The following is a 22,279-nucleotide window of genomic DNA, read 5'->3' as shown; positions in this document are numbered from 1 at the left end:
CTGACTGAAACAGAGAGAAACAAACACAAAACTGGAAAATAATCGTAAAGGTGAATTTTTATCGATCTAAATTCATCATGGTGGTGTGAAACCAATTGATGTTGTCATGCTCCCATCTGGTGTGAGATTTAATTAAAATAGAGACTTACCAATCGCCGATAATTCAGTGGACATATTTGATATATTTGATGATAACACGAAGAAAGACAAATAAGTTGGAAAAATAAATATTCAAAAATAAAAATTATATGACATTAAAGTTAGCTGTCACTTGACAATTTTATAATCCACTTTTATAATTTAGATGAAAAATATAAAAATATATCATGTAAGCAAATTATTTGTAACCTGATTGGTCGAATATATCAAAGCATAAAAATATATGCAAATCCTAAATTCATGCGCGCGCAAATTTAAATTCTAGTTTTTTTAACAAATAAATTTGCTCCAAAAATTATTTTTAAAAGATTGCATTTGTAGTTTTTTAAAATTTCTAAATGTCAATTTTTTTGCCATAATTTGTTTGTTACAAAAATTCTTAAAATTATCAACTATCTGCTAAGTTCATTTTCGTTAAAAATTTCATGTTTCCTCATCAATTTTTTTTTTTTTATTGTACGTTTTCTTTTATAATTAATTCATTCATTTTCATAGTTGATCTTTACTATTAATTCTAGTTACTCATTTATAGGAATCGTTTTGATTTAACAGTTTGATAAAAAAATTATTGCATCGGAAAATTCCAGAATTATAATGGTAATGAAGTTAGCCGACATTTCAAAATTTTTAGAAATTTTTATTGAAAAATTTCAATTAAACAATTAAAAAAATTGTAAAAAACTTGAAAAACTATAAGTGCAATTTTTTAAAAATATCTTTTGAGTTGTAATTTAATTAATAAAAAAATTCAAAAATTTTTAGACGTCTGCTAACTTTAGTGTCATGAATTATACTGATAAAAATAATAGATTAAAAAAACTAAAAACACGCTTCATATAGAAAACCATAATAAAAAATAAAAAATTAATTTCAATAAGTTTAAATTAAGAATAGTGTAAATAAGAAAAAAATGTATTTTATTTTTAAAAAACGTGGGTGCATGGTGTCAATAGTTATAAATGTTTTATTGACAGATATTAGTAGAAGGATTATCATTTCGATAACATCTTAAAAGCACCTCACACTTTTTTTTAAATGAGATATATTTTTCCTTACTTACACTAGTATTAATTTATATTTATTAAAATTTTTTACATTATTCTTTATTTGAATTTAGTAAAATTTAGTAAAACCTCTACTATCTAATCGTTCTGCAATTTAGTAGGGAAAATAGTTTCTGATCAAAAATTAATTTTAAGAAATCATCATCGATATAGAACGATAAATTTTTTAATCATGTGGAAATAAATGAGTAAGAAGTGAGAAAACGAAAAATGGATTGTAAATTCAAATTTGAAGTTAAATAACTTTTAAAAAAACAATTTATCGAAGATAATTAAGATGATTTTTGGTAGAGAATTTAATTTGCTTAAAATATATACGTTGTTGGCATTTTTTCGCAAGATGATTTGGAAGTTTCAAGAAAGAAATATGGTCAGGAAAAAACAGCCACAAAAATTGCAATGATAGACTTATAATCATTGATATTATATAGGATCGGAATTCAAGGCAATACAAAGGATGAAAAGCCGAATTAGGAATATCTATTAGTTGATCGTAAATACAGATGAAATTTTTTTGAAAAAAATCTAACAAAAAGTTTTTGAGTGATTAGTTATTAAAAATTGGACTTCTAATGTATAATCCATAGCAAATGTTAGTCGGACACATTTATGTTAAATAATATCACCGAATCTACTAACGATAAGACAACAAAAAACTGTTATTAAAAAAATATTCTCACAAAAGGTTTCGTTAATATCTTATTAGAAAAAATATTTATTGGCAAAATAACTAGGGGTAAAAAAGTGAGCTAGCGATAGTCCGTGAGAAAGACAGGACTATCGAGCAAGAAGAAATGCTAATAGCTCAAGCTATATATGTCGTAAGTTCAAACTTCTGTAATATTTTTTTGTTACCCCGAATAATATTTCTAATGGCAAATTAAAAAAATTTTCAATTTTTCGTAGCGGGAAGTTAAAAAAAAAATTTAATTTTTATAGACTAGTTTTGTATTATGGACTTTGTATATTTTGATAAGATTAATAATAATTATTCATGGAACTTTATAGGAAAACTAAGAAAATTTTAATTATAAATTATGAACCCATATAAAGGTTGAGGTGAATCTTATATTAAATTCATCATGCAGTAAATCTCCTTTTTTCAAGAAGAAAAAAAAATTTATAGAATGAGTAAAATAAAACAATATTATTATAATTAATAATTTATTCGTCATAATTTTATTTATAAGATTTATATTATGAATGATGGAGTAGTGAATTGGAGATGTAAAAAAAACAACAAATATTTTTTTCATATGCATACTTTTTGTTTTTTTGTTCGGGGTGATTTTATTTAATAGTTCTAACCGCTGAAGTATAATGGTTCGTTCGGACAGACAATTCAAGTCTTCCGAGTTAATTGTTAATAGATAACCCCAATAAATAACGCAAAGAGCAATTAGTTTTCAGTATTACAAGTTTTACAGTTTTTTTATTGGTTTTACTTTTTTATATTTTTTTATTTTTATTATTTTTTCATACAATTGAAATATTTTGAGGATTGTTATAGACAGAAAAGATTATATTGTTAACGAAGCGTTTCGAAAAATAAATATTGGTTAACTTGTTTTCCGTCGATATTTAAGTATTGAAGAGAGAAAAATTGATTTATTTATTATTATTTTTTTGTATTTCAATACAAATAGGTTCAAGTGAAAGGAAAGCGCGAGAGAAAAAGCGAAATTATAAGTTTATAAATAATAAATAAGAGAAAAATTAGTTTGACAAAGTCTTGACTTTATATTATAATAATAATTATCCTTATCCTTATTCTTATCATTAATTAATATTATTATTATTATTATTATTACTTTTATTAATATTTATATTATTATATAGTAATTTTATTATTAAAAAGGCGTATCAATTTATATATTTTTTCACTCGCACTTTCCCGCCACATTTATAATAAAAACCTATACGCATTATTTCTTTCTTCATCACGTTAGCAATACGTTTAATAATTCGTTCATTATTAATTAATATGCAGTCAATAATATAATAATTGACTGCTAGGGGCAAATCGATCACATACAAAAAAGATCAAACAATAAAAATTTTACAAAAATTTCAGCTATTAAATGTTTTTTTCTTTTTTTTTTTTTTATATAATTATCGTCAATATTAGTATAAGAATTATTAATATTAAAATTTATCTTTTTCTTTATACTCGGGCTATATAATATAATAAACGCATTATAATGTTATAAAGTTTTTTCATTCATTTATTTTTATCAATAAGCTCCAACGTTAAAGCCCGCGAATTTTTTTAACAAATTATTTATATATTTTTTATAGTACTCTGGGGCTTATTTTACAAAAAGATTCAAACGTATTCAGAATTTACTTTCTTTGTAATTTTTTTTTCATTATCAAAAATCTTAAGGTTCAAGAACATCCAAATTTATTGTAAATCAATTAATGTAAATATCAATTTAATTTACTAACAATACTATCATAAAAAATTATAAAATAATAGAAATTGAAAGAATTATGTAAAATATTATTTAGAAGTAAAAGAACAATAATTTAAATTTCTTAAAATTCTATATTAATTTTAACGAATTAAAATTTTTTAATGTTATTCAAGAGAGTTATTCAAAAACTGTAGCATTTAAGTAAAAGCATACTTTTTGATTTTCACATAGTTTTATTATTATCACTGGGTCCTTAGCACACTTCTTGTCACTACACTCACAGTTTTTCTTAAGTAATTTTGAACTTAATTTTTTTGTGTTAACAAAATTTTTTTCGTGTGTATAATATATATGAATTTTCCGTCAATGTATCAAAAAAGTTTGTATAAAAAATTTTTTATGTTAAGTATTTATATAAAATTAACATTAAGGTGTTAAAAAATCAAACATAAAAATTGTTTACACAAAGTTTTTGACACAATGACGGAAAATTTTTCACTGTGTATATATTTTGAGAATAATTAATCAATGTAAGAAATTTTGTTAAGTATTTTACATAATTATTAAAAGCCGTGGAAGTAATCAAAGCCAATAATACTTTGTTATTATTCTTTAATATTATTAAATTATTCTTTAATATTAATTTTTGTAAATTTAATGTCATATATTTAACTTTTGACTTTTTGATAGATTACATGTTACATTATAAACTTCATACAATCCTTGAGCTCCAAAAGGCTTTTTGTGTTGTTCACACCATCTTTATACTTAACTTATTGCATCTCATTAAATTTTATTATCATACTTATTATTGCCATGCTCTGAAATTGTAACCACTTACATTTTTTTGTTATCCATTTTATTAGTAATTTATTTTTCATTTTTTTTTCTTTATTTTAAATTTCTCTTTTATATTAATACTTAAATACTTATCTAAATTATTTCTTAGTTTTACTAGAATGTACGCGCAAATTTTTTAATTTATTTTATTTTTAAATTGGACGCAATAGTTTTTTTATTTTATTTTGGCTAGTTGGAACATGGTGAAAGCCTCTACAGAGAGCTTTTACTTAATTAATTGATCTTTTATTAATAATTTATTACAAAAAAATAGTTCAGTATAAGTGTAAGTATATAAATCATTTCACGTCAACTTACAAATTTTTATTGAATTACATTCAAAGGGTTATACGTACTTAGGAGGACGAAAAAAATTTTTTTTTAAGAATTTTCCTGGTAAGATTTTTGAATTTATAAAAATGAAAATGTATAGTTACATTGTGATAAATTTTGATTATATTTAAAAAATTTTCTCATTGCAAAATCATAATTTATGAAATTGCTGTAGCTAATAAATCTCCAGAAGGTACTCTAAAAAAAGCGGTGCAAAGTAAGCACGTTAATATCGGATTGGATTCTCGAAAGCAAATAAACTAAAAAATCTCGTTGATACAAGTTATTGTCTAGTATTTAATCCAAGCTATTAAAAATATTAATTTTTGATAAAATTGCGGCTTCTCAAAAAAACTATCGATTTTTTTATGAAAATTTTTGCATTCAAGTGTTTAGAAAATGTTTGTTGCAAGTTGAATAGTAATTTTTCCGATATACATAAAATTTTCTGTATGTATACTTAAATATACGTAGAGTAAAAAAATAAAATATAAGAAATCAATTTTTTGAAAATTTCAAATGCGTAAAATGTCTCGATAAAAAATGTAAAATATTAAAATTAAAATTGTGCAATAATATTTAAAAATCACTTTATAAATGACTAGCAGCCCGCTAGACTTCGCACGGGTATTTAACAAAAATTTGAAAAAATAACATAGCCTATGTCACCCGGGGATAGTGTAGCTTTTGAACAAAGAAAGAATTTTTCAAATCGATTCAGTTGTTTCGGAGTCTATTCAATGTAAACAAATAAACAATTAAATCTTTCCTCTTTATAATATTAATATAAATTTATGAAAAAAAGATTGATTATAGATACATTTAAAGAACTCTTAAAACTTAAAAGTATAAAGAAATAAAGAAGAAATAAATAAAGTTAATGAAAAAAGTTTATTCAAAAATTTTTTCACAAAAAATTCGTTCTTAATTATTAAGATTGAATAAATAAAATTTGTAACTTAATAAAATAGTATGAATACTGTTACATATTAAAATTGAAAGCGAAAGCGTATTCTACTTTTGAAATTGAATATATATATATATATATATATATATATATATATATATATATATATATATATATATATATAGATATAAATCTAAATTCTAAAAAATTTGCAAGTTGACATGAAATATGAAGTGTCATGTTGTTTTATAAACATTTAAACGTTCTTTTAAATATTATCTTCACTTCCTTTAAAACTATTCGGATGGTCATTTGCGTAATTGTTCATTAAACTTTTTCGTAATTATTTAAATATTTAATGCAATAGTTACGTAATAATAAGGCCCAGTAAGGCTAAGTGGGATATCACTTTTTTCTGTTTTTTTATACTCATCATTCATTTTTTTCTCTATTTATTAAGCTTTTCTAATCACAATTACTTTTATCCCACAATAAATTGTATATTACATATCATATTTATCCGCTTTTGTTATAAAGTCTCTTGAAAATCACAACTTAATTTCAAGGTATTTCCAAATGTCCTCAATTTTTCTTCTTCTACCGCATTTTATCTCAAAAAAGTTTATTACACTAAGAAAATTCCATTAAATTGCACCAATTTCAAAGCTTTTTTTTTCCTTAGAAAAATTTTCGAAATATAAAATAAATAATGATTTTAAATTTATAAAGACGTTTTTTTCACCTACAAATACTTTATTTATTGTCACGTACTTTATTAAATTTTTATTTTTCTGTTCAATTGTCTAATCAACTCTTAATCAAACTTCAAAATTTAAACTCTTTTTTATCAAACATATTTTTTTAACTACAACTTCGATTAAAGATAATTTTTTACTATATTTAAATTTAAATTTAAGCTTATGAAACGTTCAAATATAAATATTTAACATTGTAACGTTTAATTTCACTTTTTTCTCTCATTCACAAATATAAATGAAAATTTAATAAAATTTAGAATTTTATTATTAATTATTTATTGTATCTTTTATTATCGAGAGACTCATAGCGGTGATTCAACAAACTTGTAAAATTTTCAAAATTTACATTAAACACATTTCCTACTTTTAGTTTAAATCTCATTCCAACCCCATACTCACCAAAATCTCTTTTATAAAACCTCATATTCAATTACATTTTATTAAACTTGTTAAATTTTGTTTTTAACTTATTTATTTTTATTTAATCATCACCTTCATCACGTACTTTCATTCTTTCCTCATCTATCTTTTTTCCGCTAGTTTTACTCATTTATTTAATTACGGTTTTTTTTTTTTTTTTAAATTACATAAAAATGCAATTCACGCACGCAAAACTAAATAAAAGTATAAAAAAAATTTATTATTATTGTTAATATTATTGTTATTTTTATTATTATTTATCACGATAATACGTGATTCAACTCCATACTTTTTTCTGTATATTTACGTTTTTTTATGTTTATTATATACATTTAATAGACTTTTAATTATAAATCGAGTAATTAATTTTAGATTTTTATAATACTATTATTATAATAATAATTATTATAATTAGTGGTTGTATTATTCCTAATATTACTATTATTATTATCTGGAATTATGACTTATAGGTATTTTTGTAATTGATCATTAATTATAATGATTTAAACTTCAACACTATTATTATCGTTTTATTATATTTATTATTATCATTATCATTAATTATATCTTCATTATCATTATCATTATTATGACGATTATATATACTGATGGTAATTTTTATTTGATTAATACTTTCATTTGTATTACCGTAAGTAGTCACTTAAATCTCAATACTTTCATAAGTTTGGTTTCCTTTTTTTGTTTACATAAAAAACAAGGCAAGTAGATTGAGTTTCATTTGTTTACAATTATTAATTACTTAGTAATTATAAATTATTTTTTGAAGAATCACTTTAATTAACTACATTGCGTATTAAAATGAAAATTACTACATTTTATTGTTTTTTTTTTTTTTACTATTATTAAGTTTTATAAGGTCAATTGTATACATTGGGCTCGTTTAAGTTTACTAAGCTCTTGACAGATCTTAGCAGATCTTTTACTAAAAACTAAAAGTGACTACATTCTCTCTAAAGAATATCTATAAGAAAACAATGCAAGATATACTAATCTAAGCTCAGTCCAGCTAAGTACTTAGTAAACTTGAACGAGCCCATTATAAATTACATGTTTATATATTAGTGTGGTGCAAAAACCGACTATTTTTTTTTTTTTTGAGATTCCTATGAAAATATGTTAATTGATCATGTCTTAAACAGATATTTTAAATGTCAGTTAATAACAATATTGAGTTGATTCAAGTGAAAAATTTCAAATCAAGAGGATCATATTGAGGGTTTTCTAACGCAACCACGTATTTCGATTTTCGAAGATAAAAGGGTTCAACTGAAAAATTATTAATCTATACATTAGGGTGTGCCAAAATTCAATTTCCGTGAAGAACCTTTTAAAATTGGAATTTTGAGTTACGCTTTTAACAGCAGCTGTGTTTAGGCATTTCCTCAAATATTTCGGGGTGAGAGGATTTATTTGATTTTCATAAAATTTTTAACAAGAGATTCAATTGGGTACTTCCGGTCAAATTTTGAATTTTTAGCGGAAATTTCCAAACTAAGCTTCTGTTAAAAATTCTATGAAAATCGAATTTATCGTCTCATCCCAAAATATTTCAGGAAACCTCCAAACACAGCCTCTGTTAAAAGCGGAACTCAAAATTCCAATTTTAAAAAGTTTTTCACGGAAGTTATATTTTAGCACACCCTAATCTATAAACATATATAAGAGATTTTTAGGTATATAGTGACTCATCACGATATCTCTGGAACTATAAGGCGTAGAGACTTCAAATTTGGTAGGAATATTACCTTTGCTATGTAGAGGTCAGCTAAAAACGAATTTTAAGAAATTCCTCCTTCAAAAGGATTTGCGGGAGCGTTAACAATAAAAAATTCCAATTTTTAAACTTCAGCTCCTATAGACTCCAAATTTGATAGAAATCTTCTGTAAGAGATGTAGAAACAGTCTATGAACGAATTTTACGATAGATCACCCCACAGGGGGTTGCAGGGGGTGGGTATTAAAAATGAAAATTTTTAATTTTCAAACTATAGCTTCTACAGACTCCAAATTTGGTAGGAATTTTCTTTGACTAATGGAAAAATTATTTATAAACAAATTTGACGATAGCTCACGAGACAGGGGATTGCGGGGTGGGTGTTAACATTAAAATTTCAATTTCCGAGCTGTAGCTCCTATAAGCTTCAAATTTGGTAAGAATCTTCTGTATGTGATGTAGAAATCATTTAATATCGGATTTTATGACAACCTACTCCCAATATGGACTGCGGGGGTGGATGTTAAGAATGGAAATTTCAAATTTCCAAGCTCTAGCTCCTATAAGATCCAAATGATATAGTGATTGCACATTGAAAGTTACAATGAATATTAGCTAGAATTATCATATGAAGAAAAAATACAGGCCAATCCGATAGAATTTATAATCTAAACAATTTAAGACAATATTCCAATTAAATTTAAGTCTAGATTTAAAAATAAAATTCTATAAAGTGCCCAGCGTAGCGGGCGGGTATCAACTAGTTAGCTATAAACGCGTTACTGACAAAAAATATAAACCAGATTAATAATAAATACGATAAGGTAAAAGATCCTATTAGCGGCGGACCCCATTACTGACACTTCTTTGATTTTGGTACTTATTCAATTAATGAAATCATTAATTTCAATAATGAATATATTATTTCTAATCTTTAAGACCTTTAGATCGAAAAAATTTTTAATTTTTATTCCAAATAGAAGATCTTTTCATTGAAAGAAAAAGGCCCACTAATCTTAGATAAAGGTGCCACTAATGGGTCTTTTACTTTAGTATTTTTATAAAATACAATTGATAAATATTATTTTTAAATAACTATTCATTTTTTATAAGTCATTTTTCATTTCATCTCTAAAATTGTCATTTTTGAGATAAAAGGTTGCGTTAGAAAATCCTCGATATTGAAAAACTTGGTTATATTGAATCAAGCAGAGGGCTTTTGAAAAAAATAAAAATAGTATATTTACATACCTAGTGCAGGAAAGTAAGAAATATCTCAGATCAGATGTAATTGTTGGCCAACAATTACATGTAATCTGAGGCTTTTCTTATTTTCCTTTCCAAGGGGTGTAATATACTATTTTTTATTGCATTCACCTATACATATCCTAGCAAATACCTTAAAAATTTATGAGGGTAAATTTAGCAGACAGCTAATTTTTGAGAATTTTTAGATTAATTTTAACTTAATGGTTGTAAAAAATCTAAAAAATTGCATAGAAAAAACTTCTACATGCATTTTCTTATACTATTTCTTCTGTAACAAATAAATTGTATATAAATTACTAAAAATTATAAGATGTCTGCTAAATTCACACTCATAAAAATTTATATTTTTATCACGGTAGATTTTTTTATCCATAAAAAAATGACTTAAAAATTTTTGAATACATGCACTGATGAAAAAGTTACCTTGACCGAAGAAAAAAAAGTTTTGAACCAAAAATAGAGTTTTGAAGAAAATATTTTTCTTGAGTCAGGAGCAAAAATTATTGAATCAAGAAAAATTTCCTTCAACCAAAAATAATTTCTTGATTCAATATTTTTTTCTTGACTTGAGAAACTCATTTATTACTTCAAAATTGTATTCTTAGTTTAAGATTTTTTCTCTGATCAAGTTAACTTTTTTATCAGTGTATAATTTGTAACACTTAAAATGGTAGAATAACAATCTTAATTTTTGACAATTTTAAAAATAAAAGATTTTTTTATTTAAGCTTATTTCTGTCGCATGTGCTTATAATGTGATGAACTAACATATTTTTACGGGAAACTCGAATGTCAATTATTTTGCACCATTCTAATATACATAAATATATATTGCAAATAATAAAAAAGAGCTAAGCTTTCGTAAGAATTATGTTATAAATAACGTTATTATTGAATATTAATGGTATCAATATTAATATTATTATAATTATTATTAACTTAATTGTCTTTTTTAAATTTACGTTTTGATTTTTATATCAGAAATCACTCTTAATAGTTTTTCTCTTTTATATCAGTTATATATAAGTAATGGCCAAGTAAAAATTTAGCACATTCGATTTTATTACCCTAACTAGATTTTTAAATTCATTCAATTCGTTAAAGTCCACAATGCATTGAATATATATAATAAATAATTTAATTTAATAAATATGCACATTAAAAGAAAAATTTGAAAAAATCAACATTTAAAGTAACAAATCGAGATAAATAATCATTTTCTAATATATAATACTCGATAATTGTTTAATTAATTTAATAAATTAGCTCAATAAGCGTTATTTTGTTTATTAATGCTTTGTTTTATACGAATTATTTGAATTTGTTGATATAAATTAGTTTAAATTTATTTTATTAACGGTTGTCTATTTATTAAGGACAACCACATTCATCCACTACCATTTTAGGTAAATCTCGTTTGATAATGTTTGAATCTGGACCGTAGTATATCAATGACATCGGCGAAAATTTAAGAGGAGCGCAACATGGTTGCATTCCTGCCAGTCTATCCATTTTCCTATACTCCTCGATTACGTGTGTGTAATAATTAAGAAATGTATCAGGCGTACGATGACCAGCTGCACAATCACCTCTGCAGTAGTTTGCGTAGTACCTACATTTTTTATTAAAAACAATAATTATATTTAAGTAATTACAAAATAAGACTATTACTATTAATATTATTTTATAAAATAAATACAAGATTTCAAGTAATTATTGAATCGCCAATATCAAAATCTATTTATTAAGGGGTTAAGGGTAGTCAGAGACACGAAAAAATGAGAATTTTCAGTAATTTTTCTTGTTAAATCATGTTATTTTACAAAAGTAATATGGCATTACTACACAATGTTTTGACTGGAAGTCACGAAAATTTGAAAAAAAAATTTATAATTCCCAAAGTTATAGCTGTTTGTGTTGACCCAGTTTCAAAAAAAAGGTCTTTGCGGTGACGATCATAAGTCCTTAGAGATTCATCTAAAGTCAATCGGATAAAAAACTTAGTTTTATAAATAGATAATCTTGGGCCCGATCGAAAGATTTTTTTCAAAAATTTCGATTTTTTATGACGAATTTAACTGTTGATTTTTTCCCGAAAATCTAGAAAAAAATTTCCTGAGGCCGCCATTTTGTTAATTTTTGAAAAAAAAAAATCCTCTATCAGGCCCAAGATTATCTATTTATAAAACTAAGTATTTTATCCGATAGATTTTAGATGAATCTCCAAGGACTTATGATCGTCACCGCAAAGGCGTTTTCTTTGGAACTGGGTCAACACAAACAGCTATAACTTTGGGAATTATAAATTTTTTTTTTTTTTTAATTTTCGTGACTTCATGTCAAAACATTGTGTAATAATGCCATATTTTTACTTTTGTAAAATAACATGATTTAATAGCAAAAAAATTACTGAAAATTCTCATTTTTTCGTGTCTCTGACTACCCCTAACCTCTTAATATTTTTGATGTAAAAATCGAAAAATTTACAGAGTGATAAAATGATTCTAACCCTTCCGGACAATAAATTTTTTTTTGCAAAATGACAAATATTTAAAAGAGAAGTAATTTTTATTTTTTTTTCTATAAATTTTTACTTTTATATGAAAATTTTTATTTTTACTACATTTTAAATCTCATGAGAGCGATAAAGGGTCATAGACAGAAAGTTCATTCTGATTTTTAACTGTTATCATTACAACCGTGTTGAGTAATTATTTTCAAAAAATTCGTTTAATTTTTTGTATATTTTAAAGATTTCAATAAATTTGTAGGAAAATTTTTTTTTAATTTTTTATCGAGCTAAAAATTTACCGACTATACTGATACAAAAATTAATTTCATTCAAGAGAAAACATTTTGAACTAAGAACTTATTTTGTCTTAAATTAAACAGAAAAATTTTTGACCCAAATAAAAAAAAAGTTTTCTCACTCAAAGAATTTTTCGTTTGATTTAAAATGATTTTTTTGGTTCAAAATTTTCTTTCGTGAATCAAGTTAATTATTGTATTAGTGTCGACTAGAAAATTTCCTTTAAAGCGCGCGTCAAATATTCAAAGAGACATAAAAAAAGCGGAAATTGATACAAAATATTTAAAAAGATTAAAATATTTATGCGCATACGGCGTATGCAATATCCGTTATATAACAAGACGTTATTTTTTGGAAATTAACGATTACTTTAATTATTAAAATTGAAGATAGATACCCTTGAGGCGCTATTATCCAATCGTCCCAACCAAGTTGTGAAAAACTGACGTAAAACCTTTGTTTGCAGCACTGTCCTTTTAATGCGCCGCTACATTCTATAGCACGTCTTCTTACTCGTTTGATTGCAGCTGGATCGGTTCGTACAACTAAAAATGGACGGTCTGGATCTTGAGCACCTGAAATAAATTCACGTAAATGTGATATCTTATATTTTTATCGTGTTAGCGCAAAAATAATAAATATTGCACTAATATACTCACTTTTTGAATCGATTGACGAACCAGCGACGCGGGACGCTTGAACGTTAAAAGTGGAAATATGCACGTGAGTACTGCAACCCGTACAATCCACAAGAAGTGTCAGCCTTTCTTTCACATGTTTATGTGACGTATACCAACTGTTTACAATTTTCGTAACGTCAAATTTTTGCCATCCCAATTGGCCCACATTCACGGTTAATGATGTCACCATTTCTAAGTGTTCGCTTAATTCCTGTAACATATGAAAAATTTTAATTATTTGATAACTTGGCTTGTCAAATATTATTTCATTTTTATTTTAAAATCTCACCTTGCCACGCAAATGAGTTGTATTACCACATCGAACTTTAAACACCCATAAAGTGATATTTCTTAGATTGATTTGTCTTCGGTGGTATTGGTAATGATGGACATGTTTCAACTCTACCCTCGCCCATAAGATTGCACGTTTTATTTTTAAAGGCTCCAAAGCTGGTTCACCACTCGACATTGGAAATTCCAGAAGTGGTTGACCATTCAAAGTCCGTCCTGCAATTCATTTTAAAATAAACAGTTAGTGATAGTTACTCATCCTTAAGACTGTATGACATAGTCAGTAAAACAATGAAGTATGATATTTCTTTTTCTTTAGATTAAGATAGGCGGTAATATTGGTTCAAAATAATTAACGGTAAAACCTCAACATACAGAGTGACTTGAATATGTTGATTCAAGAAAAGTATTTTCTTAAAAATTTTGCAGTTTTAAAATATTGTCTTAAATTAAGAAACGAACATTTAAATTGAAAAATTATATTTTTAAATGAGCAAGAAGAAAAATTTTACTTTAACGAAGAACTTTACTATTTTAAAAGAGTACAAAGAAGCTATTTCTTTGATATTACAAAGAAGCTATTTCTTTGTTCCTACAGAGGAACAAAGAAACTATTTCTTAAACAAAGAATCAAAAGTTGTTAGAAAAAAAATGAAATTATTGTTAATTTTCAAAGATCGTTTTTAAATAAAGAAGTTAATGATATATATCGAAGATAATGCTCTTGAATCAAATGACATCAATTATTAATCGGAGATATTGATCCCTTAAGCCAAGATAACTGTTCAAGACAAGAAAATTTTTAAAGCGCAACAACCGGCTGTCGAAAATACTTCGATTACATCGAAGTTTTTCCGACAGTAGAGGATACAATATGAGATCATGTCGTTCTTGAACTCGCTAAGTAGTGTAAACATCGCATGATAAAACGATATGAAAATTTTTAATAAATTTTCTTATGTCAATAATCATAGATAGGAATCCATAAGAAGTCAGTGGTTTACGAACCACTTATTGCAAAACCTTGAATTTTAAAATTGTAAGTAATGATTGAGAAAAAATGAGATTTTCCAGCAATGTTTTCGACGATAAAGAGTACTTATTGACATTATTCACAAAAGTACAGATCCTGTCTTCTTTTTATGCATTTTTTTACATAGTAGCTTTTTTTAAGCTCTATAAATTCGTAACGTAGAGTAAATTTACTGAGCGATTTAAAGTTTTATAGAATCGTTGTTCTCTTTACAATACTAACAAAAAAAAGATTTAGATCTAATGAAATCATAACAAATAATTGAATAACAAATGATTGAAAAAATAAGTGATTTTCGAAAATTTTTCTGACCGTGATAATAAAGAAAAAAGGATAAATAAATATATAATTTTTATTTATTTTATTGAGGGTACATCCAACAATATTTATTGAAAAATATTCAATAGTCTTAGAGTTATGAGCGTTACCGTAGAGCATGAAAAAAAAATTCCCCTCCATGGTCAGATCGATTTTTCAAAAACGGGTTATATGAAAAGAAAAGTTTATTATAATTTATATAAATGTATTTATAGTTATATATGGCAGATTTTTTCTTTCAAATAATGACGAATAATTGAAAATTTTTTTGTTCATTTTTTTTTTTAGCTTTTAAATAGTGTCGAAAATAGTAAAAATTGAAATTTTTAAAAGTCGTCCACGTTCAACTTTAGCCAATAGAAAAACGAAAAAACCAAAAAAAAAAAAAACTTTAAATCGGTTAATAATTGCTGGAGTTATCGATTCGGCTAGCACGGGCAGTCGATATACCTATTCCTAATAAAATAACTGTAACTCAGTCAATTTTTAAAATTTTGACCTAAAGTTCAATATACGTATTCTCGAAAATGTAAAGTTTGAATTGAAATAAAAAATTTTTTTTTGGATCCATCACAATGGCTATCCCTTTAAAAAACCATAGAATGTACATATATTTCCGTATATTCCCTGAATACTGCAAATTGATGTAGTGAATATTTTCCTCTCGCATGGGCGAGATGGAAGGCAGATTCTGTAGTAAATCGATTGTATATGATAAATTATTTACAATTTTTTTTATGATCATTTCTCATAAGCAGCTATTTAATTGATAAAAATATAATGAAATAAAAAAAAACATTATTTTTATTGAATTAAATTAATGAAATCATACAATCTCTTGATTTTTAATTACTTTAAATATAGTTTTATTGATTGATATTGACCACGCTCAATTTCAGTTCAAAAAATTTTTTAAAAACGGAGCTATCTTTCATCGGTTTCAAAAATCGATTTCATAGTTACATAAGTATACATATCAATAACTTTTAAGATAACTAAAAAAGATCAAGTCTTAACTTTAGATAAATATTAGGATGATCAATTTTCGCTGCTCGGCTGATCACAGGATCTGATATCGGGATGGCGTTACAATCCGATACTCGCCCAGTCTTGGACCGACGACATCTTCGGATACTCGGCCGATACTTTTAAATCGGCTGCCTGTCTTGGCCTATTAAGGGGCCGATCCTCATTTTTTATATGGGAGATATTGAGTTCAACGATTGCATTATTAACACGCGCGCGTCTGGCTTTCTCGGAAACACGGGGACTCGGACTTCTTCTTGACTCAATTATTAACGGGATATGGCCAGTTCAACGCCTATCTTTTTAAGATGGGACTGCACCCGACGACAACGTGCAAATACTGCCTAGACAAAATTGACGACGCCGAGCACACGTTCTTTGAGTGTGATCGGTGGAAGAACAACAGAAGCAGTACCGAAGAAACTATTGGCACCACGCTCTCTCCTGAAAGCTTGGTAACCTGCATGATTAAAAAAAAAGAAAACTGGTCAGCTGTCGCAGCGCTTTAAAAAAAAAAAAAAAAAACCGCAAAAAGGGACCAATGACATACATACATGCAGACATAGTGACAACCTCGCGGGGATAGTCAGGGAAGCTTCCTGTGACCTTCTAATGTCGAGATCTGATGGAAACTCGATTTTTGCAAAACGGGGTTAAACCAATAACTTCCCGATTTTTAAAAATCTTCGATTTTCTTAGCGGGAAATTAAAAATACATGTTAACGTTTGGGCATTATAAATGTAAAACATGTCTAGTGTCAAATGTCGTATATTTTGATAGTTTATACCTCAGTCGCTAATCTCAACTCTTTACTTGTTACAATGAGCGTAATTTACTTTAATTAATTTAATTGCAATATTATCGAATACGTATACAATTATTATTATTAGTTGGAATAACGGAAAAATGTTTGAAAATTTTTCGAAAATTTCAATTAAAATTTGATTTTATTTATTTCATACAGACATAAACCATAACAGCTGTCAAGTATTAACACGTGTGACTATGTGTTTTTCTCCCTTACGTTCTTTCTCTTACTCAAATATTCTATAGAATCAGCGGATCAAGTAAAACACAAAATTTCTTTGACAAAAAATTTAAAATCTTCATCTTCTTAGTCTGTTGACGAATAATTTTTACTGTTCCGTCTCAAGTTTAACTTTTACCAATACTAATATATTACCATATCTTAAAACACAGAAGTCGAAAACTAAGTAACTTGTACGGACATAAATCTCAGGACTCCTTTTTTCGTTGTATGTTTCATCAAAGAGTAAATAGATAAAAAATAGCAATTTATTCTCATCAATGAATATGTCCGCAATAGAGAATCACAAAAATTCATCGAGGCATTTTCGACATATTTGTCATAGAACTAACCGTCATTCATTAGCTTTAATTGGTTTGAGTTAAAACTTGATAATAAGGGACTCATTCAAGTTTTATTTTCAAGGCCATCTTAATTTATTAATTAACTAACAACCATTTTATATTACAGTTTCGGTTGCTTAATGATCGAGCTATTTAGAGGTGTAATTGATTTAATGATATCAAAATTTAATTGTGTTAGATCTCGCCCTGAAAAAAAAAATTTGGAAAACGGTTGACCCTAAAGGCCATCCCTGCAACTTCCCGCTTTCAGTTATTACGCGCTTGCAATTTTGCCGCTTTTGCGATGTTTTTGAGCTCTCAAGTTCAAAGATTTATTGTCATATTTTGAGCTCTCCAAGCTCAAAAATAAGCTGTTTGATACTTTTGAGCTCTTCGAGTCCAGAAATCTAATAAAAGTTTGATGAAAAACGATTTTTTTCATTTTCAAACTGCTATAACTTTTAATTTAGTCAACCGATTTTAACGCGGTTTACAGCAATCGATGCAGTTTTTGAAGTACTAAAACAATGTGCTAACATAAATTGATCAGATCTAAAATTTTAGAGTTTATTGTTCAAAAATTCAATTTTTTCGATTTCTTTCGTTCATGATATCTCGAAAGAATGAACCGATTTTGACGTGGTTGGCGGTGGTCGACGTCGTTTTTGAAGGTTGAGAGCTGATTTGTTTTTGGAATCGATCGGTATAGCCGTTTAAAAGTTGTTCCAAAAAAACTACTTTTAAAATAATTTTTTTTGCAGTTTTTTTGAGATTTCTTGGAATCTACCTATCCGAATCGGTTCAAATTTTAAGGAAATCTAAGTTTAGTGGAACCTAATCGAACACACACACACACACACACACACGCGCGCGCGCATAGTGATACCCTTTCGGGAACCCTCGAAATGGCTTCCTATAGGACCTTAAAACGTCGAGATCTGTTGAAAACTCGATTTTCGCAAAACGGGGAAAAACCAATAACTTCTCGATTTTTGAAAATTTTTAATTTTCTTAGCGGGAAGTTAAAAATTAACTATAATCAAGAGAAAATTCTTGAACCAAGTAAAATTTACTTAAACCAAGAAAGGTGTATTAGTTTGAGAATTTTTCTATTCAAATCAAGGAGATGAAGTTCTTCAACATTATTTACAAGTGTTTTTTTTGTGTATGACAGAAAATTAGATGCTAAAATTTAACCGTCACAACTTCTTACACTGAAAAATTTACATGAAATTTTACTATGGGTGCATTGCGTCGCTGGACTTTATGAAACTTTCCACAATTTTACTATAAAAATCCGAAAAAGTTAAATTCAAGACTACAAAATTTACGAGTGTCACAACGTATCACATAGCATACTTTTCTCGGAACTAAAATGACGATGGGCCATTGTAAACATAGCAGTATAGAGGAAAAAAGTCCATGAAATTAATATAAAATTTTTACAGTGTTTTTTCTTTTTATCTTGTCATTTTATTAAGAGTAAAAATTTTATTTTCGATAATAAATCATTTTATTTATTAATTACTAAAAATTAATTGCTAAGGACAATTTTGTCCACTAGTTGAGGAAGTGGATTATCGGCCATAACGATGTACAAAGTATTTTTCGGATTACGGTAAAAATTAGTCATTCGATAATTCATTCCCGGATTTCCGTCTGTTCCCTGGAATTTTCTAGTATCCTTCCAAAACTTGTTAGCTATAGTATTAGGACTAATGATACCACTATGACCTGACAAGTAATTGATATAACATGAGCTTTTGGAATTCTCTTCAAACATTTTATCTTGAAAAGCAGCGATAGCATTCCATTTATCAGTGCGAGTAAAACTGGAAGTTATTTCCCATCGATTTTGTTCTTCACAAGCTAAATTGATCGTACAGCCCCAAAAGCCTCTATGAGCACGGGCCAGTAAAATTTTTCCACGATGTTGTCCGATAGTATCTTCTACTGACCAATGTTGAACGAAGAGATCACCATTTTTTTCAATGTATTGGTTTTCTAGAATTTCGCATTCATTCATAGTACTCCCTTCAGCATTGTACTCCTCTTGCATGAACATTATCATCAGCTCTTTTGGATTGCTTCTCAAAAAGTCTCTGACTTGTTTCACTACGTCACCGAACATCATTCTCAAGTAGATTGCATCATGATGCATCGCAAAAACATTGCTAGTTCGACGTACACGCATGTCCAATACACGTATGCCACCATTTAATTGTTCAGTTATTGTCTTCAACTGTGTTTGTGCAGCCAATATATAAATAGCATATGTTGCTGAATTGTGGGTACCGAGCAATCCAAGCATATTCAACTTCTGTGAATCTGGCAAATTTGTTAAAAAGGATCGATGGTCTGGAAGGCTAGCAGGACACGCCATAGTCAGAGAACATAATGAGATCAGTATTGTTATTGGTACTAAAGTCTTAAACATTGTTTTCATTTTGGATCAGTCTAAAAAGTAAAATTTTTTTTTTGATATCTCAACAGAAAAATAAATTATTGTTAAAAAGTAAGTTGGAAATAAAAAATAATTACTTTAGGTAGATGGTAGTTATTCACTAATATTTGATGGATTCTATTACCTGTATGAGCGATTACTTCGGATTCGATTTGATGATCCATGGTTTTATACTTAAGGTAGTACCTCCGCGACAATCCAGACAAAAAATTTTGGCTCACTATCCATGTTATACGTATCGACAGAGCTAAGGTTGTATGTTGTTTTTTTTAACGTTACTATACTCGTCGGCAACTATATTTTCTATACATATACACACACACACTACGATTTCAGTGACCAGCGGCTGTTTTTCGTACCCCCTCTCCTAAAAATAATCCTCTAACAGTGAAATTTATTTTAAGTTATCTCGAAAATTACGCGGTAAATAATTTTCATTTTTTTTTTTAATTGTTCGAAATATCATATACTTCAATCTACTAGTTTTTCGATAAAGTGGTAAAATTCATTCGATTGAAAAATTAAGAATACTGTCATTTTCCCACACTTCTCTTATGTTACATGTACAGAAAATGTCATTTTCAATTGCAGTTATCTCAAGTTAGTTACGGTAAATCGTCTTCAAATTTTAACAGTATATGTGTTAAGCATTTAATGGCTTATGTTGAAAGTTTCGAGGATTTTTTAAAACATTGCTTTTATAATCGTACTACCTTTTCACTTTTGTCTTCGTGGCCAACGTTTGAAGTAAACAAAGTAATTCAAAACGACGTCTATTATGTGCGTCATATGGAATTCCCGACTTATATACATCAACTATCAAATATCAGAGGAGAAAATTAAACATTAAATAAAAATTATTGTTTTTCAAGCTTTTTCAAAAATTTCCTCTTCTTTAAGGGGGGAGACTCATGTAAATGCCCCGAAATCGGTCATTTTTTAACATTTTTTTTTACAGTGATAAAATAATTTCATTGTTTCGAACTTTTAACACAACTTTATTAAACATTTTAAGATTATAAAAAAACATTTTTTTTTTTTTTTTAATACAAAATGGCGGCTCAGCATGATGTCTTGTAGGCTGCCTCCGACGCGAGGTCCGAAACTGCTCTATTTGTCACTCATGAACCGTTGATCTGAAACAAAAAAAAAAAAAAATTTTTTTTTTTCAGGAGATATAAACGGAAAGGATAAACCTTTAAAATTAAAAAAAAAAAAGGATAAAATCCAATATAAAATCAGCCTTAAAAAAAAGTTACGATTTTGGGCTATTTTTTTATCCTTTTACCCCCAAAAAAATTAGTAATCAATCAGAAATACCTGAAGTTTCAGGTTTATCCTTCCGGTAGTAATGTAGAGAAAAGCCTCACCAAATTTCAAACAAATCGGTCAATAATTTTTTGAGCTACAACACGAGCAGTTTTTCAAAAAGTAGTTTCGAGATAATCGCGTTTAAAGTTTCAGTACAGGAAAATGAGTAGTTTTACTGAATTATTAATTACTTACCGACTAATTTGCAATTCCAGGTCCATATAACAGTCCTTCTGCCTCCTCAAAAGTTGATTTTCATCTATTTGATGTTGTCTGCGAGCTGAACGAGCTTCTTTGGTCTCTGAAAGGCTTTTACGATTCTGTCGGGTTATTCGCTCTTCGTCTGTACTATCCGCAAATATCTTAGCATAAGTGCCAATATTCAGATTCAGAAGGTTCATTATTCTTTATATGGAAGTATAACCTTCATTAAATATCCCAGCAGCAATGTAAGCTGAAATTTCGACTACTTTTAGTCCGGAATGCAGGTGTTTTGGGGATAATCGCCAAACTGTAGCGTTAAAACTTTCGTTCGCGTTCTGCGTATGACCACCAAGGCATCGCTCAAGTAAATCATCTTTGGACAAATCTTGATATATTGGTAAAAGATGCTGTTTTAAGTCTTCACCAAGTAATGGAGCTAAATTTTCCTCTCGAGGATCTCGATTTAGAGCAATAGCCTTCTGCCATTTGCACCAGCTATCAACGCCTTCAGGGCAGTTATCATGTTGGGGATTTTCTGTAGTGGAAAAATATGATCATAAGTAGCCATTATGGCTTTTTTCATATTTTCAACACATTTCTCTGAATACTTAAACCATAATATTTTGTTAATTTTTTTACCACTTTATCAGTTAGTTTTCCTCTCCCCGAAAGTTTCTTTTCTTTTCTTACATTTCTAAGTCGAGAGCCCATTCTTTTTCTACATGACCAATACATTCACTCTTCACTACTGGTAACTCATTACCGTAAGGTTCTAAATCTAGAATAGCCTTGAATGTCTTAAAATCTCCGTCACCAATGTAGTTACCATATTTTACTCCAAATTTTTCTTCTGAAGTCGAGAACATTTC

The 22,279-nt window shown here is 27.4% G+C and overlaps 1 protein-coding gene across 1 annotated transcript in view; it reads right to left on the bottom strand.

Annotated features, from left to right (window-relative positions):
- Positions 1–10,656: 10,656 nt before the first annotated feature.
- Positions 10,657–22,279, bottom strand: part of Actbeta (inhibin subunit beta) — a 67,235-nt gene continuing 55,612 nt past the window's right edge. Inside the window, exons 3-6 of the mRNA XM_074241924.1 lie at positions 13,681–13,898; positions 13,371–13,602; positions 13,109–13,286; positions 10,657–11,514 (exon numbers count right to left, since the gene is read on the bottom strand). Coding sequence (XP_074098025.1) covers positions 11,274–11,514; positions 13,109–13,286; positions 13,371–13,602; positions 13,681–13,898 — 869 coding nt within the window. The 3' untranslated portion in view covers positions 10,657–11,273. The remainder of the gene's footprint in view (positions 11,515–13,108; positions 13,287–13,370; positions 13,603–13,680; positions 13,899–22,279) is intronic.

Source organism: Cotesia typhae, unplaced genomic scaffold (assembly GCF_013202065.1).
Source record: "Cotesia typhae breed Kobodo isofemale line unplaced genomic scaffold, CoteBio_Ctyphae contig_36, whole genome shotgun sequence".
In the NCBI taxonomy this organism is placed as follows: domain Eukaryota; kingdom Metazoa; phylum Arthropoda; class Insecta; order Hymenoptera; family Braconidae; genus Cotesia; species Cotesia typhae.
This window is presented reverse-complemented; position numbering and strand designations above follow the sequence as displayed.